The sequence below is a fragment of the Podarcis cretensis genome (assembly GCF_951804945.1).
Source record: "Podarcis cretensis genome assembly, chromosome: 7".
Taxonomy (NCBI): domain Eukaryota; kingdom Metazoa; phylum Chordata; class Lepidosauria; order Squamata; family Lacertidae; genus Podarcis; species Podarcis cretensis.
The window spans coordinates 56,877,740-56,901,001 of NC_137176.1; the positions used below are offsets into that span (position 1 = coordinate 56,877,740).

Here is a 23,262-nt window from a genome sequence, read left to right on the forward strand (position 1 = left end):
GTAATGCTTGATAGCTCAGGTTTGGGGCTAACTGCCAGTCCCAAACCTGAGCATTCACCCTCTCCCTCCCTCCTCCATTTCCCTAGAAGCTAGAGGTCCACTTCCCTCCTTTATCTGAGATCCCAGGAGAACCGCCAAGCAGTCTGCTCAGTCTTCCTCTTTCACATCAGTGTCCAAATGAGCATCTAGAATGACATTTATTTCCAGTTGGGCTGGGCAATGTTTGCTTTCCAACATCGTAATATATTGCCAGCTAAGCCAATGCAATTTTGGGCTGCATCAATAGGATTATAGCATCTAGATCAAGGGAAGTAATAGTGCCACTGTATTCTGCTCTGGTCAGACCTCACCTGGAGTACTGTGTCCAGTTCTGGGCACCACAGTTCAAGAAGGACACTGAGAAACTGGAACGTGTCCAGAGGAGGGCAACCAAAATGGTCAAAGGCCTGGAAACGATGCCTTATGAGGAACGCCTAAGGGAGCTGGGCATGTTTAGCCTGGAGAAGAGGAGGTTAAGGGGTGATATGATAGCCATGTTCAAATATATAAAAGGATGTCACATAGAGGAGGGAGAAAGGTTGTTTTCTGCTCTCCAGAGAAGCGGACACGGAGCAATGGTTCCAAACTACAAGAAAGAAGATTCCACCTAAACATTAGGAAGAACTTCCTGACAGTAAGAGCTGTTCGACAGTGGAATTTGCTGCCAAGGAGTGTGGTGGAGTCTCCTTCTTTGGAGGTCTTTAAGCAGAGGCTTGACAACCATATGTCAGGAGTGCTCTGATGGTGTTTCCTGCTTGGCAGGGGGTTGAACTCGATGGCCCTTGTGGTCTCTTCCAACTCTATGATTCTATGATAAACCTCGCTGATATAGTATGATGTCAGAAAGAAGGAAAGAAGGTGGGGAGGAAGAAAGCAGTTGCTGGCCATACAGATAATCAGTGTCACCGTGCACAGCTTCTGCTGCTTCCTGGTGAGGCCAGGTGGGCGGCGCTACCCTAGGCAGAGTGCATCAGCTGGGGCACCACATGGCATGGCATGGCATGGCACCTCATGCAAACGTGGAGCCTCGGAGCTGCCAGTCACAGCTCACCCTGTTAATAGCCTCTTGCTGCGCAAGCTGCGGCTACTGGGAGCCACCATTCCGCTCAGCAATGGGGGCACTAACAAAACATGTTCTGCTCAGGCTCTGTTCTGCTCAGTGATTAGTGCAAGAAAGAAGGGAGGAGGTAGCCCACCAGCTCTCATGCAGCCAAAGAATTAAGTGAAGGCGCTGGCTGTAAGGCAGGCAAGCCCCATTCATATCTCAGCCTACGGAGGTTGGTGGCTGGGCTGTGGAGGAAGGGAGGGAGGGAGAGGGTGAGCAACAGGCGGCCTGATTGAAGTGTCAGGAGCGAGCGGGAATTCGTGATTGCCTTTTCCAGAATTCTGAAATCTTTCACAATTTCAACAGTTTAGTTTCAGGCAATATTTATATCCCCTGGCTTTAATTTCCAGTTCATTGGTTCTTTTTAGTGGGTATTTCTTCAAATGGAGGGTTTTCCTTACCTGTGGGTTTATCTGTTTTATGCCATGTTGTTAATGGCTTCCTTAGGCCTAGGTGGTGTTGAGGCGATAAAACCAGCAACTAAATTGTACCTCTTCAGGTTGTTGGCGGGAATTTATTTAGTTAGGAAAGTTATTTTCTCATTCTAGTTATTCTATCATTCAACATTGGACTCAAAGTCAGGTTGCAAGTGTATAAATATAATATATCATAACACACAAGAGGCACACATAAAGCCAGTACTCAAATTAGTTAAAAATCATAAAACTAGCAAATGCCATGGATCAGCTTTCAACTGAAGCCCTAAGGATAACACTGTTTCCAGCAACCATGTTTGTGAGAGAAGAACAATCCCGGTTAGAGGCACCACCTCTGAGAGAGACTGTTCTCATATCACCACATAATACACCAGCTCTGATGTAAGAGGTTTCATTTAGTAAATAAAGTTAAAGCTTTGAAGCTGCAAAGCTTGCCCAATATTGCACTTGCAGTTGTTATCCATTCATTGTTACTAATGAGCTTATGATACAGAAAAGTTCCTCAAGGTAAAGTCCACAGCACTGAATTTTTCACCTCAGTCAGTATTGTACCATTAATATCATGTCAGACTAAGTCAGAAGGTTTTATTTATAAAAAAAAAATACGCAATTTGCTTTTTATTTGCTTGCTTGTGTTTTTTTTTTTAAAAAAACACTTGTAAGATGTAGTACAAATCAAGTTGGAAATCTTGATGACATCTAGGCCTTCAGTGAAACTTGATTACTTGTTTTTAACATTTCTACATTGGTTACTCGTAATTACCCACATTTTTGCCATGGAGTTCAGAAATTACGTTCTTCATTTAAAAAATTGTTTGCAGAATAAACTAGTCTGATTCCTGGGTGCTGTCTTCCCTGTCCCCATAAGCATATTGGCTGTATATGTCTTCTGTGACCTTAACAATTCTTTATTAAATAATCAAATAATCTGGTACTAATCAGGAAGTTTCCAGTTCGAATTTCACTACTGCCATGAGCTTGCTAGGCAGCTGTGGGCAAGCCATATGTTCTCAGCCTTGGTTACCTTGTCTGCAATATGGCAGATAATACTGACTTAGCTTTACAGGGTTGTTGTAAGGATTATGTCTATGGCAATACAAGTAAACACTTGAAAGCAGTAGCTTGTATCCAGTGTTCTCTGTCTGCTAGCACAAGACCTATTGCATTAGTGGGTGGTTGAGCTTTAACAGAGGAATCCAGTGCAGCACTTGCACTAGTGGAAACTCGTCGTGCAACAAATTGCGCAGTCCGTTGTGCCACAGAGTTACCAACAACTTCTTTATGCATTCTGGTGTGCATCAGTGTTCTGCTGGTGCAGACCCTTTCACCAGCAGAGCCAATGTATTCATAGAACCTTTGAGTTGGAGGGGACCCAAGGGTCATCTAGTCCAAACCCCTGCAATGCAGGAATCTCAGCTAAAGCATCCATGACAGATGGCCACCCAACCTCTGATTAAAATCCACCGAGGAGGAAGGAGAGTCCACCACCTCTTGTGGGAGTCTGTTCCACTGTCAAACAGCTCTTACTTTCAGAAAGTTTTTCCATACGTTTAGTCGTAATCTCCTTTCTTGTAACTTGAATATTGTTTAGTGACTTAACTTAGTGCTGCATTGGATACAAATGTTAAGAATTAATCCTGAATGTTGCATTAATACAGAACTCAATATCCTGTTTGCAACTTCATTGCGTATCGAGTGTGCCTTATAATTTATTTAAATGTGTAGTTAGTTAACTGAGCAACAGGATTTTGTGACTACTAGAAGAAATTAACCTTAAGAGCTAGGCATATAACTGACTTAGCTTATTGTAGTTCTTGCTGCTGCTTGCTCACTCATCTGATTACTCTGCTTGGGGGAATAAGGTTAAGGACATGCTGTTGGTAAGTAGAGCATTTTCAGGGTTTTAGTTCAGCAGATGGGCTGTTTGGCTATATGCATACATTTGACTGCCTGCTGTGGCAGCTGCCTCAGCTGCCTGTTGTGTTCTTTTGTTCTGTTCTATCCAGGAATGGAACACAAGGAAGTGTAGTGAATGGATTAATTTAAGGTTACTGTTTCCTGGCTTTCTAGTTTCTTATCATAATCAAGCTTCATATGAGGTTTTTTTAATGAAATATTAAAAGCTCAGGATTTGTAAAGGCTTCATTTGGAATTGCAGAAAGCTGTAGTGTGTTTAAATACAACTTGTGTTTTTACTTTCAACCTGATTTTTAAAAATTCTTTCTCTTCTTTTTTTTAGGACTCGTAACACGAATTTGCCTGACACTCTGTGGTCCAAAAGAATTAAGGAAATATGGAATGACATGAAGGCGATTAGTTGAGGATTAAAGGCTTTGAAGACAAACACCTCAGTGAGGTGAAGCACGAACTAGTATTCTAGTTGTGGCTCTGAGACGCTGCGTGCTGGAACAAAGATGGCAGATCCAGGAATGATGAGCCTGTTTGGAGAAGATGGGAATATTTTCAGTGAAGGACTGGAGGGCTTGGGTGAATGTGGATACCCTGAAAATGCAGTAAACGCTATGGGGCAACAAATGCCTATTGATCAAGGATTTGCCTCATTGCAATCACCCCTTCACCATCCTCCTAACAGTCAAAATCAAGCAAAGTTGACCCACTTTGATCATTATAATCAGTATGAACAGCAGAAAATGCATCTGATGGATCAGCCCAACAGAATGATGAGTAATGCCCCAGGGAATGGTATAGCATCTCCTCACTCACAGTATCATAATCCTCCAGTTCCTCACGGTGGGAGTACCGGTAGCCAAATGGGTGTCTATCCTGGTATGCAGAATGAAAGGCATGCACAACCCTTTGTAGATGGTAGTTCTATGTGGGGGCCAAGGGCAGTTCAAGTGCCAGACCAGATAAGAGCACCATACCAGCAGCAGCAACCACCACCCACTCAGCCGCCACCACCAGCACCATCAGGACCACCTGGACAGGGACATCCTCAGCACATGCAGCCAATGGGAAATTATATGGCTCGTGGTGACTTTTCAATGCAACAGCATGGTCAGCCACAACAGCAGAGGATAAACCAGTTTTCTCAAAGCCAGGAAGGTCTTAATCAGGGAAATCCTTTCATTGCCACCTCAGGACCTGGCCACATGTCTCATGTGCCCCAACAGAATCCAAGCATGGGCCCTTCTTTACGACATTCAGTGCAGCAATTTCATCACCACCCTCCCACTGCTCTCCATGGAGAATCAGTAGCCCATGGTCCCAGATTCTCCCCTAACCCTCCTCAGCAGGGTGCTGTTAGGCCACAAACACTTAATTTTAGTTCTCGGGGCCAGACAGTACCTTCACCTACTATAAACAACTCAGGGCAGTATTCTCGTTATCCTTACAGTAACCTTAATCAGGGATTAGTAAACAATACAGGGATGAATCAGAATTTAGGCCTTACAAATAACACTCCAATGAATCAGTCTGTACCTAGGTACCCAAATGCCGTAGGGTTTCCATCTAACAGTGGTCAAGGACTAATGCACCAGCAGCCCCTTCACCCTAGTGGCTCACTTAACCAAATGAACACACAAACTATGCACCCTTCACAGCCTCAGGGAACCTATGCTTCTCCACCTCCCATGTCACCCATGAAAGCAATGAGTAATCCAGCAGGTACACCTCCTCCACAGGTTAGGCCTGGTAGTGCAGGAATACCAATGGAAGTTGGCAGTTATCCAAATATGCCCCATCCTCAGCCATCTCACCAGCCGCCTGGTGCCATGGGAATTGGACAGAGGAGTATGGGCCCTCGGAATATACAACAGAATCGGCCGTTCATGGGCATGTCTTCAGCCCCACGGGAAATGGGGGGCCACATGAGACCAAATGGCTGTCCAGGTGTTGGCCTTGCTGATCCACAAGCAATACAAGAACGATTAATATCTGGCCAGCAGCATCCCAGTCAGTCATCTTTTCAGCAGCAGATGCCAACCTGTCCTCCCATGCCACCTCACCCAGGCATTCACCACCAGTCTTCACCACCACCACATCCTCACCATCAGCCTTGGGCGCAGCTTCACCAGTCACCGCAGAACACACCACAAAAAGTGCCTGTCCTTCAGGTAGGTAACATGCTATTGAAAGTGTGATTATCTTCAGGTATTTTTATTTTAAGCAGTTTTATATTGATCCTTTTCTATATTTATGGATATATGGCTATCCTGTTTTGCTTGTGGTTACTAAATTAGATAGCTATCATCTCCAGATGACTTCACTCTCTCTGTTAGTTGATTTGTTTGTCAGTGTTTTTAAGAATCAGTTCTTTTTTTAAATTTTCCTTAAAGATTATTTTATGCTGCACTCTATCCTGGTATCAGTAATGATGGAGGATGGGATATATATAATTTTAAATAAATAAAATTAATGTATTCACTGAAATGCTTTGGTTCTATAGAATCTTTGGAACCATCTTTGGGGCTAATTGCTTAATATTTCAAAATGTATTTTAAATTGGGGTCCTGTAATTAAATATATATAGGGACGCAGGTGGCGCTGTGGGTTAAAGCCTCAGCGCCTAGGACTTGCCGATCGAAAGGTCGGCGGTTCGAATCCCTGCGGCGGGGTGCGCTCCCGCTGCTCGGTCCCAGCGCCTGCCAACCTAGCAGTTCGAAAGCACCTCCGGGTGCAAGTAGATAAATAGGGACCGCTTACCGGCGGGAAGGTAAACGGCGTTTCCGTGTGCGGCTCTGGCTCGCCAGAGCAGCGATGTCAAGCTGGCCACGTGACCCGGAAGTGTCTCCGGACAGCGCTGGCCCCTGGCCTCTTAAGTGAGATGGGCGCACAACCCCAGAGTCTGTCAAGACTGGCCCGTACGGGCAGGGGTACCTTTACCTTTACCTTTAATTAAATATAATTATATTTTTCTGGAAACCAAGGAAAAGTCAAGGTGAAGGAATAATTAGATGTTCCCCTGGAAATAAGTTTACAATACAATTGGAGAACAATAGATCTGGTATTTCCTGTTGACTGCATGTTAATTTTAGTGTAAGAGAGATGGCAAGACCAGGTCTCAGGTTTGGGAAAAAGGTTTGTCTTGGATTAGAGAAATGGTTTATTTGTTTGCTCTCTCTTTCTTCCAGTAATAGCAAAGGTTTAACACTCTGACCATATTTTTCTCACTGTTAATAATGAAGTAGAAACAAAACTGAGCAAAATGTCATTTTACCCTTCTGTCTGGAATGGATATGAAAGGACATTAGTGCTTGCTTAAAATAAAATTGCTGTGGTCAGAATCTGGGCTGTCAGTGGAGTTTTTGTTTAATCTTATATATAGAAAACACACAAAAGAAGGGGCAATATGATAAACCAATTTTACCCCCTTCATATTCTAAAAGCTGCACTGTAGTCATTATTACTTGTCTGACTTTTGATTTGTTTGTGATACAATAAGGAATAAAAAAGTTTCTCTTACAGACATGTATGCCATCTTTTGGGATTTTCAAGAGTAGCAAACCTTTCCTGCTTTTGAGACTAATAATTGAAAAAGTTCCGAACAGTTTGTGCTGTCACCACCCAGGCTGTAAAATGTCCTCCTAGGTGCTTTGAACTTTTTCTTGGTAGAATAGTTTTTTGTTTTTTTTGTTTTTTGTTTTTTTTACTGTATTGCTGAGGACTGATGTGCTGAAAAGTTCAGTTTATTGCAGTTTTAATCAACAAAGACAGCTATATTCAGAACCGATTTTCACAAAAATGGCCAAAGATGTATTAAATGCAAAGTCTCATGAGAATAACACTTTCTACTAGAGATGGAAACTTTTATGTAGCTGCAGAAACTTGTCTTTTGAAATCAAGATAGGTCATTGACCTTTGTATGAATTGAAATGGATGACCTGTGGACATGAAAGATACGGTGTGTGTTTTGTATAAATGGAATGAAAATATTTTTAGTAAGCTTCTACTGAAGGACCACCAATTTATTTTATAGTTTTCAGACTTAAAGACCAAATTGTTGATTAATTCTATACTTTGGGTTTACAAACCACTCATTTTACAAGTTAAATATATCAATTTCATCCATCAGTTGACTGCCTAGTATACTTTGCTCAAATATGCCACCAGACATTGTGAAATGTGTAGTGGTTGGTGGATTTGAAACATGCCCCCCCCCATTTGATGGCCTTGGCAGATAAATTCTGTGTCAGCGTGGGCTAGGGACTACATAAAACTGCTCACACCACACCCTTTAATTCACTGTGGTCTTTTGGTGGTGGTGGTCAGCATGCCAGACATCTTGCTATCATTTTATTCCGTTTCCAACTGAGGTCAGCAATGCATTCATCAGTGAAAGGCCTATAACAGTGATAAATCACATAATCGTCATACAAAACTGCCAGGCACATTTCCATTGCTTTGAGTTCTTTTGCTGTGAAAGAGAAATAAAAGCCAGGTTTCATTCCACCATGTTGCAAAATTTCTAAGCAGGCACATAGGATTGTGTGGATTCATTGATAAAATAAATATAATGTTAACTGTTGTAAATTGAAATTATAGAATTTAATTTCTGTAATGAAGACATTCATAAAAATGTGAATTGAAAAATTTCCCTTTGCACAGATTATTCAAATTTTCATTGGAAAAAATTCAGTTTGCACAGGATGGGGAACCTCTGGCTCTTTGGATGCTATGGGACTCTTAACTTCTGCCAGTTTCAACCAGCCTGGCCGGGGTCAGGGATGGTGGGAGTTTTAGTTAGATGACTTTTAGAGGACCACTATAGAGAAAAACAGATACCGCTCTGGTGGGAAGGTAAACGGCGTTTCCGTGCGCTGCTCTGGTTCACCAGAAGTGGCTTAGTCCTGCTGGCCACATGACCTGGAAGCTGTACGCTGGCTCCCTCGGCCAATAAAGCGAGATGAGCACTGCAACCCCAGAGTCGGTCATGACTGGACCTAATGGCCAGGGGTCCCTTTACCTTTACTATAGAGTGATCTAATTTTGCATGCTTATTTTTACTTGTATTTAGTAAACAAAATTAAAAACTTTGAAGCTGCCAAGCTTGCCCAGTATTGTATTTGAAATTGGTATTTGTTCATTAATGATAGGTGACTTTAGTTACCCTCACATGGACTGGCTACACATGTGCTCCAATCACAACAAAAATGTAAACATTTCTGGATTCTCGTAAGGGATTGTGCTCTGAAACAGTTAGCCATGGAACTAGTCAGAGGGCTGGTGACCCTGAATTTAATCTTAAGTGGTGCCCAGGATGTAGTGTGAGGTGTAGTGTTAAAAAGGAAGATGAAAGGCAAAGTCAAAATGGTCAAATTTCCCAAATACTTAGGAGTTGTTTAAAACCACAATATCAGAAGTTCTGCTAGAATCTATACTGTAGTTAAAGAAAGATAATCACCAGGGCCAAGAGGATGCCAGCGTGGTCAACCGTGTGTCTGCTTCAAGTAACACTTAGCTAAATAGTAGGGCTAGGCAATAACTGGTTTTCAATATCGCAATATATCACCAGCTAAACATACTAATATATCACAATGTCTGAAATAAGGATGGAGCTATGTAGAGGCATTGCCTGGCTTCACAGTTTTTCCAGCATCATTATTTTTGTGTAGTGCATATGTGCTTGTGCGCCTGTGTGTGTGTCTTGCAGGTTTACCTTGTGGGATTCAGTACACCATAATCGCATTGGCCACAATGGCTTCCTCAACATCCAGCAAGGTTTAAGTGTCCTCTACCTCAACTTTTGATGCCTGAAGGGGCTCTCCAACAGTAACCTCACCTTGCTATGGTAGTACAGTCGTGCTTTGGTTGTTAAACGCCTTGGTACTCAGACTTTTTGGCTCCCGAACGCTGCTAACCCGGAAGTGTGTGTTTTGGTTTGCGAACTTTTTTCGGAAGCTGAACATCTGACGCGGCTTCCATGGCTTCCAATGTAGTGCAGGCAGCTCCTGCAGCCAACCGGAAGCCAGACCTTGGTTTTCGAACCATTTTGGGAGTCAAACAGACTCCTGGAACTGATTAAGTTTGACAACCAAGATACGACTGTAGTTAATGTTATTAGTGATGCCTGTCCTTGGGACGTGTAGGCAGTAATCAGCCAGTTTACAGTGGGAATGTCTTTGCTGTAAGGATGAGGGCATACACTGGAAACATGTTTATCCATCAGTACACAGGCAGTTTTGTGGAAGATCTTATAAACTGTGGATTTACCCACTTTGAAGATGGTGTTGAGAGCCAGTTAACCTACTGTCAGGTTGGGGGGGGTTGCTCATGAGTAACCAGGCAGGACCACGACATGTCTTTTACAGGTTTTATTGGTGCAAACTATTTACAGTACAGAACCCCACAATTCATGTCCGTCTTAGTCACTTGCAGATTCCGGGCGTGGCCCCTTCTGGTTTCTCCCCCAACATAAGAACTTAGACACCCCAAATCTCTGCCTCCCCTCCTTACGTTTCACCCCTCTGCGCAAGCTGGGCAATGGAAACGGCGTGTCTGTTTCCTGGCCAGTCGGGCTAGGTGAGGCACTTGGGCTCTCAGTAGCATCTTCGAGCCCTCCCCTTCACCTGCCCCCTCCCCTGTTCCGATGGCAGTCCCCTGACACCTACCTTGAAGTCCTCCTTGTGCAGGATCAACGTGAGTCTTCTTCCAAGACACCGCATTATCTTAGGTTGTGCTTGACATTCGGAAACTCCTTCTGAATGTGCATCCTTCTCAGGAGGATCCATTTCCGCATGGACTTGCCAACTTCAGCATTCAGCTGAGACGGTAGCGATCGCAACAATCACCCTTCCAACCTCCAGTGCACGTTGTAATCAGAAACCCCAAAGAAATGGGTTGTAGCTAGCAAGAGGTTCTCTTTCTGAGCAGAGGGTGGTGTCAGCTTCTCTAAAACAACTTCTGAACGTTGGACTGCATGAAGGTACATATGGACCTCATGTGGATCTCCATCTTTTCTTCCCTTTCATTTGCTAGGGCTTGAGCATCTGCCATCCTTTTGTCACAGTTTGGTGTAGGTTCTTTTTAGATGTTTAAGTCTATGTTATTTCTAAGATAGTGTTTCATTATGTGAACAGGTTATGGGGATTGTGCCAAAATCTTCATGGAAAAGGTAGATTTTTGAGGAGGGATCTGAAGCAAGCAAGGTCTTGTTAAATCATGGGCAACTAATCTTTTACCATCCATGTATTATTGGACTCCCAGCAGCATTGCTAATGGTCAGGAAAGTGAGTGTCTTAGTCTAACAATGCCTGGTGGGTCATAGGTTAGCCAGATGTCAAAACATATGCAAATTAAAATTAATCTCTTCATCCAAGAATTGGAAAATAGGCAATGAGCAGTATTTTTTAAAAAAGGGATGTGACTAATTTCTTTCCCAGATTAACTGGAAGAGCACACTATTAAAGTGATAATTGTTAAGTAAATAGAAGAACAAGCTTTTCTGAAGTTGAAGGTAGGAGTAAACAGACATCTTTTACTTTGAGGGAAGTCTTAGTAAAGAGCCCTTCCTCCAAATATCTGCATTGGATTCGTGATATTTAATATTCACAAATAACCTGAAATCAGGAGTGAGCTGTGAGTTAGCCAATTTGAGTGTGACATCAAGTTATTCAGGGTAGTGACAGGTTTGGAAGGACTTGAACTCTAATAGGCAGATTAAAAATATATTAAATAAAATAAAGGAATTTTCCAAACCGAGTGAATTGCACCTACATAACAGTAAAGTTTAATGTAAATAAATAAAGTGTAAATAAGTGAGACATGTTATTTAGGCAATACTGATATAGTCTCATATCCTGTGATAAGTTCCATCTTCAACATTTGGAGCTAGATGGCTGTTGGTGGTTTGGTGAACTTAATTCCTAATTTATCCACTGGAATATACACATGGAATCTATAAACCTGTCATTTCACTTTATAAGCACCCAACTGGGTTGTGTTCAGACTGTATTTTGGGAAACATTGGGCTCTACATTCTTCAGTGAGAAGATAAGTAATGGAGGATACACTTCTTTGAAATTTAGCTTTCCATTCATTACCTAACTTTCTGTGCAATATGCAGGCAAAGGGAAGTATGAAGTATGTTTTAGGAAATGTTCTCAGTTCATGTGGGGTGATAGCAAGCTACAACAGGTTAGGTCAGAACTCTGCATGAAATGAGTGCAGCCACACCCCAAAATCATCTGCATCACTGTTGTGCAGGGTTCTTTGACAGGCAAGTTGATGTGAAAAGGCAGGAAGCTTGAACACTGCTGCCTTAAAACTAGTGCATAATTGGCATCTTGTCTTTCCCGTGATTTCTCTTTGACACCTTTCAAAACTATACTGCAGCAGTATTTAGCTAATTTAGAAGTTTCAGTCTTTCTGCTCGCAATTGGTACTTTTAATTTTAAAATGTGTCACCTATTCACAAATGTTTGAGAAAAGATGAGAGTAAAATAAGCTTGTTTGCTTTGATATTGATGTACTCCAGATTTTCTGTGCAACCATTAAAGTCTAAGTGCTACTTTAAAAAGGTCAAAGGACTACCGTAGGTTAGAACTGAGTTGCAATAAAGTATAGAGAGCTGTTAGCTCACCCCTTCAACATATCTTCTTTCTAGATAAATCATCCCATTCAACAATCTCAGTACAGTGGTACCTTGGGTTAAGAACTTAATTCGTTTTGGAGGTCCATTCTTAATGTGAAACTGTTCTTAACCTGAGGTACCACTTTAGCTAATGGGGCGTCCCGCTGCTGCCACCACTTCGCTGCTGCGCGATTTCTGTTCTCATCCTGAAGCAAAGTTCTTAACCCAAGGTACTATTTCTGGGTTAGCAGAGTCTGTAACCTGAAGTACCACTGTAGTTTCACAGCATTTTATAGTGTTAAAGATGCTTGATCTGAATATCTAACTGATAATCTAGTGTCTTCCTGGCATTTCACCAGTGGGATATCATAATTATTTTTAGGTTTTCGTTGTAAACTCTTTTTATAATAGCCATCATTATATGATTTCTATGTTTCAAATTATTCAAATGTAAAATATCTACCGGTAGTTTGTTAGTTATATTAAAAACTAGGCAGACATTGGTCCCCCCCCACTTGCATTATCCTGTGTTTTATGTTTGCATTCCTCTCCCCTTTCCCTATTTTAGAGAGGAATCACCAGTGTCACTCATGCACTGTCTGGTTATGATCTGATGGTTTAAAGTTGCAGCAATACAGAAGGAAGTGGCTCAGAACTCCTGCATGGTTGAATGTTAGGGCGGTGAAAGCTCTCACCTGCTTCACAGCAATTCATTTAGAGGTCAGCATGGTAGCAAGAAAAAAATGGTAATTAGACCTTTTCAGTTAATAGAGGCTGTACTATAGACTGGCTTTCTGTGGAATGTGACTTCTAAAATCTGCTTCTGCTGAACTGCTGGTATTGGAAGGGACCAGAGATGTGGAAGGCTGTCAATCCATCCACCAACTGGAGGTTTCCAACCCATGTTGGAACATGGACAGTATGTGAATGCCCCTCCCATCCCCGTTTGCTATTTTACTGGTTCAGCAGCTTATACTTCATAGTTTCTAATATGCACACAGTACCAATGTTTGTTTGCTAACATCAGGCCATCTTGTATGTTTTGAAGTGCAAGTTTCAGTGTGTTCATTCTATGTTGCTTGTCACCTTATCAACAGAAAGGGAAATCTGTTCCTTCTCACCACCTAGATTCAAATTCTGTCATTCACATGTTTTTGGCACTTACCCTTGCTGAAAGAGAGGCTTACAAACCAATCTTAACAATAGATTTGGCATGATGGTAGCCTTCCTTCTTTACTTTTGCCTGTCTTGTACCCTGCCCAGAGGGAAATGCTTCTGTATTTTCCCTGCAGCTTCAGTGGTTGCATCTATCTTTACAAAGAAGATATAAGGGCAGCTACTGCTGGAGTGAATGACAAACTTGTTCCTTGGGAAAAATAGTCACCATCATAGAGAACTGGGCAGATTTATTGTGGGAGGGAGCACAGAAGTGGCTGGATAAGCTGGGAGAAGGTTACAGTTAACTCAGTGCACGATTTGACTTAGTGACCCTTCCATTGCAATCCTAAGTGGGAGTTGGAGGTGTGTGAAGTGGCAAATCTACTGACACTTCCAAAATCCTGGTGACTTGGGTCTGGCCAGAAGGCTTTGGGAGTGGCAAACTTGTTTTCCTCACCTGCATGTTTTTTGTTTTTGTGGGGAAAGCTCCATTCTGTTGTGGTGGAGGCTCTGGTCCTTGGGACTCTTTAGAGAATATTGGGGCTTTTGATCAGCTGATCCAGGGCTGCATCTGTCGCACCTCCTTCATGCTCATGGAATGCCCTGTTTGGGGGCCTAATTTCCATTGAAACCCTTCTGGCAGCAGAGTCAAGCCCCCAGTGTTCTGTGGGTGCAGCGGGTTCACAGTGGTGGAGGTGGCCCCTCAGTAATGCATTTTTCCACTGGTGGGGTGCACTTCTGAACAAGCATAACCCCCTTTTGAGCCAGCTGATTCCTCTGTTCTTTTGAGTTCAAATGGTGTATTAAATATGTAACTAAGCTTATTTCTACCTGTCTCTTGCTTCCTTGTTCAGGAACAATAGATTATTTGAGGTTGCACCATTGCAACTGCAATCAAATATAAGATGTATAAGTAGTGAATATATATTCCAGACTACTGTTAATAAAAAACAGAATGGAAACAGTTGTGGACTTGCTCAATATTCTTTTTAACTCCTCCCTTCTACAAATATAATACTTTGTTTTTATTTTACAAAAATTTATATAAAATGCAACCTGATTTTTTTATATTAATGTGCTTAAAACTTTAATCTGGAGATATTTTAGCTAGATTAACATGAATATAAACAGTTCCTTTTCCTTGCCCTCAATTTATTTTACAAAGAACTAAATAAATTGCTCTTTATAAGGGGCTGGAGTTTCCAAATTGGGTATCAAAACTGTTAAAAAGAAGGTGGTTGTGTTGAGTAAGTAACTTTTGTTAAACTAGTTAGAAGCATTCTATCACATCTTGTGTCTCAGCTTGAAAAAAAGTATCCTGTGCTTTTGAATTATCTATTCACAAGGCTGGCTGAAACTAGTTTGCCCAATTAGCATAAAAATAAGTCTGCAACAGCAAGCTGATCTGGTAGGCGGCAGCATCATCACCTAGGAGGTTTCTGGGTTTGAATGTGCTTGAAAACCTGACCTGGATTTCTTGCACTGGAATAGTTACAGTTCTCAGTTAGATTCCAAAATCCTGGCTCCAGATAAATGTGTCTCCTTGTAATTATGAATATTACAAATTTATGTAGGTATTTAAAAGTTATAGGGTGTTTATGGTCATAATGAATTGCATGCCAGCTTCGGTTACTTACTTTTAACATGTGCTTACTTGGCACAGGATGTGCATCTCCTGTACTGTTGATCCACAAAGATATATCACATATGAGCATCCGTCCTTAACAAATGACCTGTAGGCCCCCAATACCCCTTTTCACAAAGCAAGAGACTTTATAGAGTGATGTGGGCTGAAGGGGAGGTTGTGTTCTGGTGAGGCATATTCTGGTGGTTAGAGAATGAGCTATTAAATCATCAGTGAACTTACCATTTTGCCCTTAGAGAAGTCATTCTTTCAGCCTCCCCCCTCCCCCTTCTGCAATACAGAGACAGTACTGACCTTGGGGGGAACTGTTAATAAAATTGCATTTTAAACACTTTACCAGCACTTGGGAAACATTGGTAGTATTATATCATTTCTTCTCTCTCCTCCCACCTGAGAGGGAGGTGCGTATTCATAGAGATCTGCTGACTTCTGCATAATGAGAACATCACAGTGGATGTAATGTATATGGGACCTTGGATGACTGTAGGATTGCTTATACTTGCAGATTAACTGCAACATTACTTTTCTGGGCCAAGACTTTGGTTCTCATTAGCCCAAGCTCCCAAAATATTGGTGGCAACATGCAGATCTGTATAAAGTGGAAATGCTACCTCTTCATTGTTTTGTAGGTTGTAGTAACATAGGAAAATAAATATAAGCACATACAACTGCATCATGTACTATGGTAACTACTATAGATCTTTGATAAATGAGGAGTTTGAATTGCTGCTAACCTGTCAGAAGAGCACTTAAATTGTAGGTTTTGGAAGGCCTGTAGTTTCTTGTCTGAACAATGCTGGTACCAATCCTAACTTGTAGGTTAGTTTTATCCATTGTCAGGCACCATGTGATTGCTTCCTGTAGATCAGGGATGGGAAATGTGTGGCTCTCCAGGTGTTGCTGGACTCCAACTCCCATCAGCCCCAGCTAGCATGGCATGTGGTCAGGAATGATGGGAGTTGGAATCCAGCACCATTTGGAGGGCCATAGGTTGCCCATCCCTGCTTTAAATGGTTTTAATTTCTATTTTTATCAATTATGCATTCCTAGAGAATAAACGTACAGGAAATGGAATCCTACATTCAAACTTCTGCAGTTGCATACAGAAAAAGAGTTTTTGAAACAATAGTAAAGTATACCAGCAAATCTCTGCCTTAATTTATATTTCAGTAGCAAACTTTTATGTAATGTTTACAGATTTTTTATCTTTCTTCACATTTGCTCTCTGCACATTTGATACAAGCGGTTGATACATTTAGTTTAATGACCACACTTCTTCAAAAGGATCCCAGAGTTGCATACGGCAACTAAAATAATACATACAATAAAACCATATCAGTATTAATAAAAACATGAATTTATTACATGAATTAAAAACAACAAACTATAGGAATGTATCTAACTTGAACCATATATAAGACTCCCAAAACTTGAGTGAATATATTCAGAATTCATTTTCATCATTTGTTCTCATGGACAGCAGATAAATTAGTTGTTTTACATTCCTGCTGAATATGCATTTGTATTGATAACTCTCATATAGATTAATATGTCAGGTAAAAAGGTGTGGTTTAAGTATTTGGTATAAAATATGGTGTTGCTGTTGTGCAGCAGTTAAAACTGCTCATTGAAGTATTTGTGCAAGGTTGTCTTTCTGGCACAGTCATGTAGAAGTTTTTGGCTTATAAATGTTGTTGACCTACAATTCCTGTCAGTCCTGACCATTGGTCATACTGGTTGGGGTAATGGAAGATGTAGTTCAGCAACATCCAGAGAGCCAAAAGTCCCCCACTCCTGCTATAGCATATCTGGCACATCTAAAATCATGGTGCGGTATCTATGACATTAAGTTGCTTTTTCAAACATGCATGTGAACTCTCAAGATGAAATAATAGTGTCCTCTCTATTCAGTTTTATAAATTGGATTGTATGCCAGGGATATCATGAAACAATTTTTTCTAAAATACAGTAGTAAGGAGCACCCCTAGATTGTGATAAAGACTTTGAAAGAACTTAGTTCCTTTCTACAGACATAGTAGAGACTTCCCTGCATTAGCTGTTCTTAACATATTCAGAGAAAAACAGGTGGTGTGTATGTACACATTGTTTGCCTGAACTTCCTGTGACAAAAATTTGCTTGATGGCATATTTATTTATCTGAATGTTCTTTTTGTTCCCTTTTGCCATCCACACAACACAATTGACTTAACTTCATAATTTTGGAGAAACATGTACAGATAAACAAGAATTTAATTGACATACTTTCCGGTGTAGTGAACAGCCCTCAGACACAAATAAAGGAGCGTTTATGGATCAGATCCTTTGACCATTCTGACCATGCTCATTCAAAAAGATTACTTCCGACCCTATTTGGAGAAGCTTCACTCCAGGGAGAGGTTTAAGGGAACGGCACACATGTGAACTCCTTGATTGTCCCCAATACCTTAACTATATTGTTGAGAAGGCATTTGTTCCAACTTCATATACAGCATATACAGTCACTCGGGTAATAATCCATCCCAAATTACTTCTCATTGAGAAATGAATTATGACTTTAATGATAGTAAGTGTTCTGGGAAAAATTGCATAATGTAAAAGAGACACCAGAGCTGATATGCTAAAGTAAGGCTTAGAGGGAAAGGATGGTATTGTTACTCGGGAGCAAATCTAGAAAGTGACATAGTAAGTAATTTTCTTTGTGTTTGTTTGTGTGTTGCTGATGGGTACATAAAATAAAATTTAAAAGAACGTTGAGATAAAACGCCAAAAATGTTTTTCAGTGCATTTAGTGCTTCCTTCTGGCTTGTATTTTAGATCTGTGTATCACTTGAACTTTAGCTGTTTAAATTACCCGTGAACAGTTTCCAACATTCTGTTTATCCCTCCTAGTCCCATTTTCTCTCTCTTCCAGATGGCCTTGCATCCGCTTGCAGTTCTGGTACCCCATATTTTTTGGCCCTGTTAGATAGTGATAATGCTGTAGTTCTCCTTGCATGGGAGATCAGATCTGATCTGAAGTGGTTTGTTTAATTTTGAAAGAAATATTCGTGTGTACCAGCCAATTGTTGCTAAACACTCTGGGCTGTTTATAAATAGACCTTATGCTTCTGGATATAAAAATATTTACCATTAAAGCTGGCATCGTTTTCATTTGTGCAAACTGTCATCTGTGTATTCCCAGTAGCTATTGTTCATAACTTAGGGTCATGAGATACTGCAAAATCTAGTTGCTAGAAATAGAAAAAAATAAAGGTTCATCTTTCTTTCAAGTTATTTCTCTTTGCAGGAAATGAAATGCCTCTTACTTTGAGCTCTCAGTTGTGTAGGAGTGTAAAATACTTTCTTTGATGAAAATTTTCAAACAAAATTCTTTAAACATTTTTTAATACATTATTTGGCAAATAATAGATGCATTTTACAGAGGAATCATAGAGTGCATAAGCTGAGGTGTGATCTTGGAGCTGGGATTGTAATACATAGAATTCGTAAAGCATTTGGGATATCTAGAGTGCCTTCATATAGGATTTCTTAAAACAACTTCATATGGCTGGTCAGGAGTATTAAATCTGCATTGCAGATAGGAATCTGAGAGAAGACCAACTTTCCTAAGACCATCTATGCAAGGGTAGCCAACAGGGCACCCTCTAGAAATTGCAGAATCACAGGTCCCACCATCCCTTACCATTGACCATGTTGGCTGGGACTGATGGGAGTTGTAGTCTAGCAAACATTTGGAGGGCACCATGCTTCTGCTATGTTTGTAGAATGTATGTGGAGTGATTGAGCTAGACACTTCCTGTTCACTGCTTGTACTATTGACACATTCTACACTAGCCAATGTCTTGCTGTGAGACATCATCTTAACTTCTTTGTGCCAGCAAAAGGGAAGAACATCATGGGGGATGTTTATGGTTTTACAAAAATGAAACAGGCAGGTCTGGTTAATTTGTGGTTGATTTAAATTTATTTTGAAACCTCTGTACAGCTGTAATTCTAGCTCAAATGGGAGAGTCTGTGGTAAAGCAGTTGAAAGTCTGTGGTTTTAAATTAATTTTCAGATGTTTAGAAATCCAGATTTCAGTGGCATGGGCATCTGCCTTCCTTTAAGTTTAAAGCTGAATGAGGGTTCTAAGCATGTGGGGAGCAGCAGGAAAATTGGAATGCTGGCTGGGGAGGGGACAGAGGAACCGACTCAGTCTCATCTATGCATGGACAGATCAGCCTATTGCTGCATATCCCTGCATCTGAAATCATTTCTGGGTGGATTTTAAAAAGTTTTTTTAAGTCATAAAAACTATACCCCCCCCCACATTTTCAAGCACAGTATCAAGGAAAATATTTGTTTAAAGTCAGCTGAGTCTATCTGAAAAATGGTTTGGATACTGAGAAAATCATAGAATCGTGGAGTTGGAAGGGATTCAAGGGTTATTTAGCCCAACTCCCTGCAATGAACTCATCCCACCGCCTTTATTTCATTTTTTTTTTACTTGTAATTTTGAAGGGAGTTCTTATTTCCACTCTTTCAACTCCACGTGCCCCCCAAAACCACACCAGTTTGCATACATTTTTTCTTAATAAATAAAAGCTTACAGAGGAAAACTTGACCTTGCATTCTACAAACATAGCAGAAGCAAAAGACCCAAAGAGGTTTTCCCATTAATTTTATGGTTCTTAATTCAGTCATGCTTTGGCAGTATTTTAATAGCCACCTTTTTCTTTGCTTTGTGTGTAACAGTGCTTATTGTTACAAGTTATATTTTCAAAGTTTGTTCTGAGTCCTACGGGGTAACTAATCCTATTGTCTTGATTACTTTTTAAAATTTTGTGCTGTCGACACTTCAGATTTCTCGTCAGCCGATGCTTGTAGTCATTATCTTCACAGAACTCTAGCCCAATGGTTGTCATCAATTTGATTTGAACTGATTTTATAATGAATTGATTTTAGAATGCTGTATTATTTTACTGTTAGCCGCTCTGAGCCTGGCTTTGGCTGGGGAGGGCGGGATATAAATAAAATTTTATTATTATTTATTATTATATTTCAGTGATCATTTATATTTATGCTTATAACACTATATATATATATATATATATATATATATATATATATATATAAACATTACTCAGTCAATATATTTAGCCTTCCCAAACAAGACAGGTTTTTTATTATTGCAATACGGTGATTTCTTCAACTTTATAATTCTATTCTTTGATGCAAATCCACTAATTGCTCTCATTTGTTGTAGTGGTATTTGACTCTGGCTTTGATCTTCATTCTTATCATCTACTCCAGATTTTCAAAGATGCCTTCCATATTAGATTTCAGAATAAGTCTGTATTACATGGTCCTAGCAGTTTACATGTATAAGTATAATTAATATTAGAAGTACTACTAGGCTCCTTGTGCTAGAGGAAGTTTGTTTCCTGGCTTTTAAAATACGAGGTTCCAGTTGAAGCTGTTGAAAGCCATTAGGAATCTTTTTGGGTGTTTAAAATGCTGTTGCTTTAAAACTGTTCTCTAATAATAATCCTAGGGCTCATCTGTAGAACTAGTCTATTTAGAATCTCTCAAGTTGCCTTGAAACCATACCTATATAGTGTAATAAAAAGCAGAAATATGGACTTGAGAGAGCCAGCAGTTTTTGCTAAAATTCCATATCCTATTATGAATTTTTAATCTATTAAATAATGTATTGCTTTATGATAAATTGACTAAAATATTTTCAAGATGTTATAATTATTAATTAGATTTCTTACCCTGCACCATGAGGTTCCAGGGCGGGTTACAACAATTTAGAAATACAGTATTAAAATCAGTCAAAACAAATCAGTAAAGAGAAGAGGGCAGGTCCTATAAAAGCCTCTCATGTGCCAAAGGCCATGATAGTGAAGTGTGTCTTCAGCATACCATGAAAACGACAGTCCAAAAGTGTCAGAGGGAGGGAATTCCATGTCTTAGGGGTTGCTGCACAGAATGCCACCTCCAGGACCACCTTTCTTTGAATTGAGAGCATTGAAACTACCTCAGACCCCTTTGCCCAATCTTAACACTCAAGAGGGTCTGTAGCAGTGTTAGAAACGGATAGAAAAGCTAGGAGCCAAATGGCTCCTGGGACGTACCGTATTTTTCGCTCCATAGGGCGCACCGGACCATAGGGCACACCTAGTTTTTAGGGGGGGGAATCAAGAAAAAAAATCTCCCCCCCCCAGCCCCAAAGAGCAGTGTACAGGCTGCGCGACCTCTCCCTTCCAGAGGGGTTGCGCAGGGCTATGGCACAAGCCAAGGCTGTTTTGGCTTCCTTTTTAGCCCCACGCAACCTCTCCCTGCCGCTAAGGAAGCCATAGCCACGTGCAGCCTCTCCCTGCCGGAGGGGTTGTGCGTGGCTATCCCTGAAGCCTGGAGAGCAAGAGGGGTCGGTGCGCACGAACGCCTCTCGCTCTCCAGGCTTCAGCGAAAGCAATGTAAAGCCTCGCTGAAGCCAAGGAGCCTGCATTCGCTCCATAGGACGCACACACATTTCCCCTCAATTTTTGGAGGGGAAAAGGTGCGTCCTATAGAGCGAAAAATACGGTAGGTTGTGGGCACCAAAACAGAATGTCTAGTCTCCATTTGGGGGGATCAGCAGCACTTTTTATTTATTATTTTGATAAGCATGAACTAATACACAATTCACATAAGTGGCACATTGTTAACAATATTTTTAGCAGAAATTGGTAATACATATTTAATTTGGTGTTTACAATAAAAATCTGTATTATACTTCAGTTTTCAAAACACTTTTAGATTGGTACCTTGGGTTAAAAACTTAATTCGTTCTGGAGGTCCGTTCTTAACCTGAAACTGTTCTTAACCTGAGCTACCACTTTAGCTAATGGGGCCTCCCGTTGCCGCTGCGTTGCTGCCACATGATTTCTGTTCTCATCCTGAAGCAAAGTTCTTAACCTGAGGTACTATTTCTGGGTTAGTGGAAGCGTCTGTAACCTGAGGTATCACTGTACTCTTTATTTTTAAACTTCTTAAAATATTGTCTATCCTTAGCATATACTTCGAGGCTTCAAAGCCCATACATTTCAGCAATCCATGAGTGTCCGCCAACCAAAAAAATGGCACCCAGATTTTTTGAGGTGCTCGCAAATGGAAAATCTTCAGGTGCAAAATGTGCCTGGCGCCTTGCTAATTTTGAACCCTAGGGAAAGAGGTAGCCTCTCACATCTTTGAAACTACTTTAACTTGATAAAGCAGGGATATTTCTAGTAGCTGAACAAATAAACTGGGCAAATAAATAAAGCATTTAAAATCACTAAAATTAACAGTAATAGAGATTAAAACATGCCAACACCTGTGTCTTGATATATAGATTACACTGGGCAACAATTTTTTACTTTTTGAATGTTGTCTAGATTTCTACAATTGATTTAGGGTATTTTTGCACTGCTGAATCAGGAAATGGCATCCGTTTCTCTCCATCAGGTCAGGTTTTTGTGCTATGTTGATTTGAAAAAAATCAGATCTTGTGATAAAATCAATTACATTTTTGTGGCATTATCATCTGATTTTTGTCAACACATATCATCCTAAATATGTTTTTAAGAGAAAAAAAAGTTTTTCCAACAACATATATTGATTACCTGATAGAAACATCGATTACTGTAAACTGAATGGTGGGCATTGATAAATGTAAGTACACGTAAATTGCATGTTGCTTCACCATTTTTCAAACTTCAGGGCTTGAACTTCCGTTTCTTGGAACTCCTGGAATGCTCAGCGGCAGGGAGGTCTCTCTTCAGAGTCCAACAGTAGTCAGCCATCATGACTGTGTCCCAGTGACCCTGATACCTGGTCTCCATCTCTTTCATGTCCTGATGGAATCTCTCCCCCTGCTCGTCACTCATTGAACCCAGGTTCTCAGGAAACCGGTCCATATGTGAAAATAGGTAGTGCATCTTGACACTCATCTTGCAGCCCAGGTTTCTGAAAGCAGTCAGCATGTTGTTGACAAGTTCTGCGTAGTTTCTGGCCTTATTGTTGCCAAGAAAGTTCTTCACTACCAGAACAAATGCCTTCCACGCTTCCAGTTCCACTTCGTTCATTGACTTTCCGAACTCTGGATCTCTGATGAGCTGACGGATCTGAGATCTGAGGACCGTCAAAGATGCCAGCTTTCAACTTGGATTGGATTGATCTTTATTATGGCCATTGGCCCGTTACACGACAGTTTCCCATACCAACATAATATACTTAAACCTCCAAATTTAAAATCGCCAAAACTTACAGCTTTCAACTTCTCCATATTCAATCCTGGAAAAGCCTGGCACAAGTAAGTGAAGCAGTCACCATCCTTGT

At 40.7% G+C, this 23,262-nt stretch overlaps 1 protein-coding gene across 7 annotated transcripts in view; it reads left to right on the top strand.

Moving 5' to 3' along the window:
- CHD7 (chromodomain helicase DNA binding protein 7) overlaps window positions 1–23,262 on the top strand; it is a 149,445-nt gene that overhangs the window by 32,755 nt on the left and 93,428 nt on the right. For all 7 annotated transcript variants that reach the window (XM_079984589.1, XM_079984595.1, XM_079984594.1 and 4 more), the window contains one exon: window positions 3,821–5,660. In XM_079984589.1, the coding sequence (XP_079840715.1) occupies window positions 3,996–5,660 (1,665 nt within the window). In that variant the 5' untranslated portion in view covers window positions 3,821–3,995. The remainder of the gene's footprint in view (window positions 1–3,820; window positions 5,661–23,262) is intronic.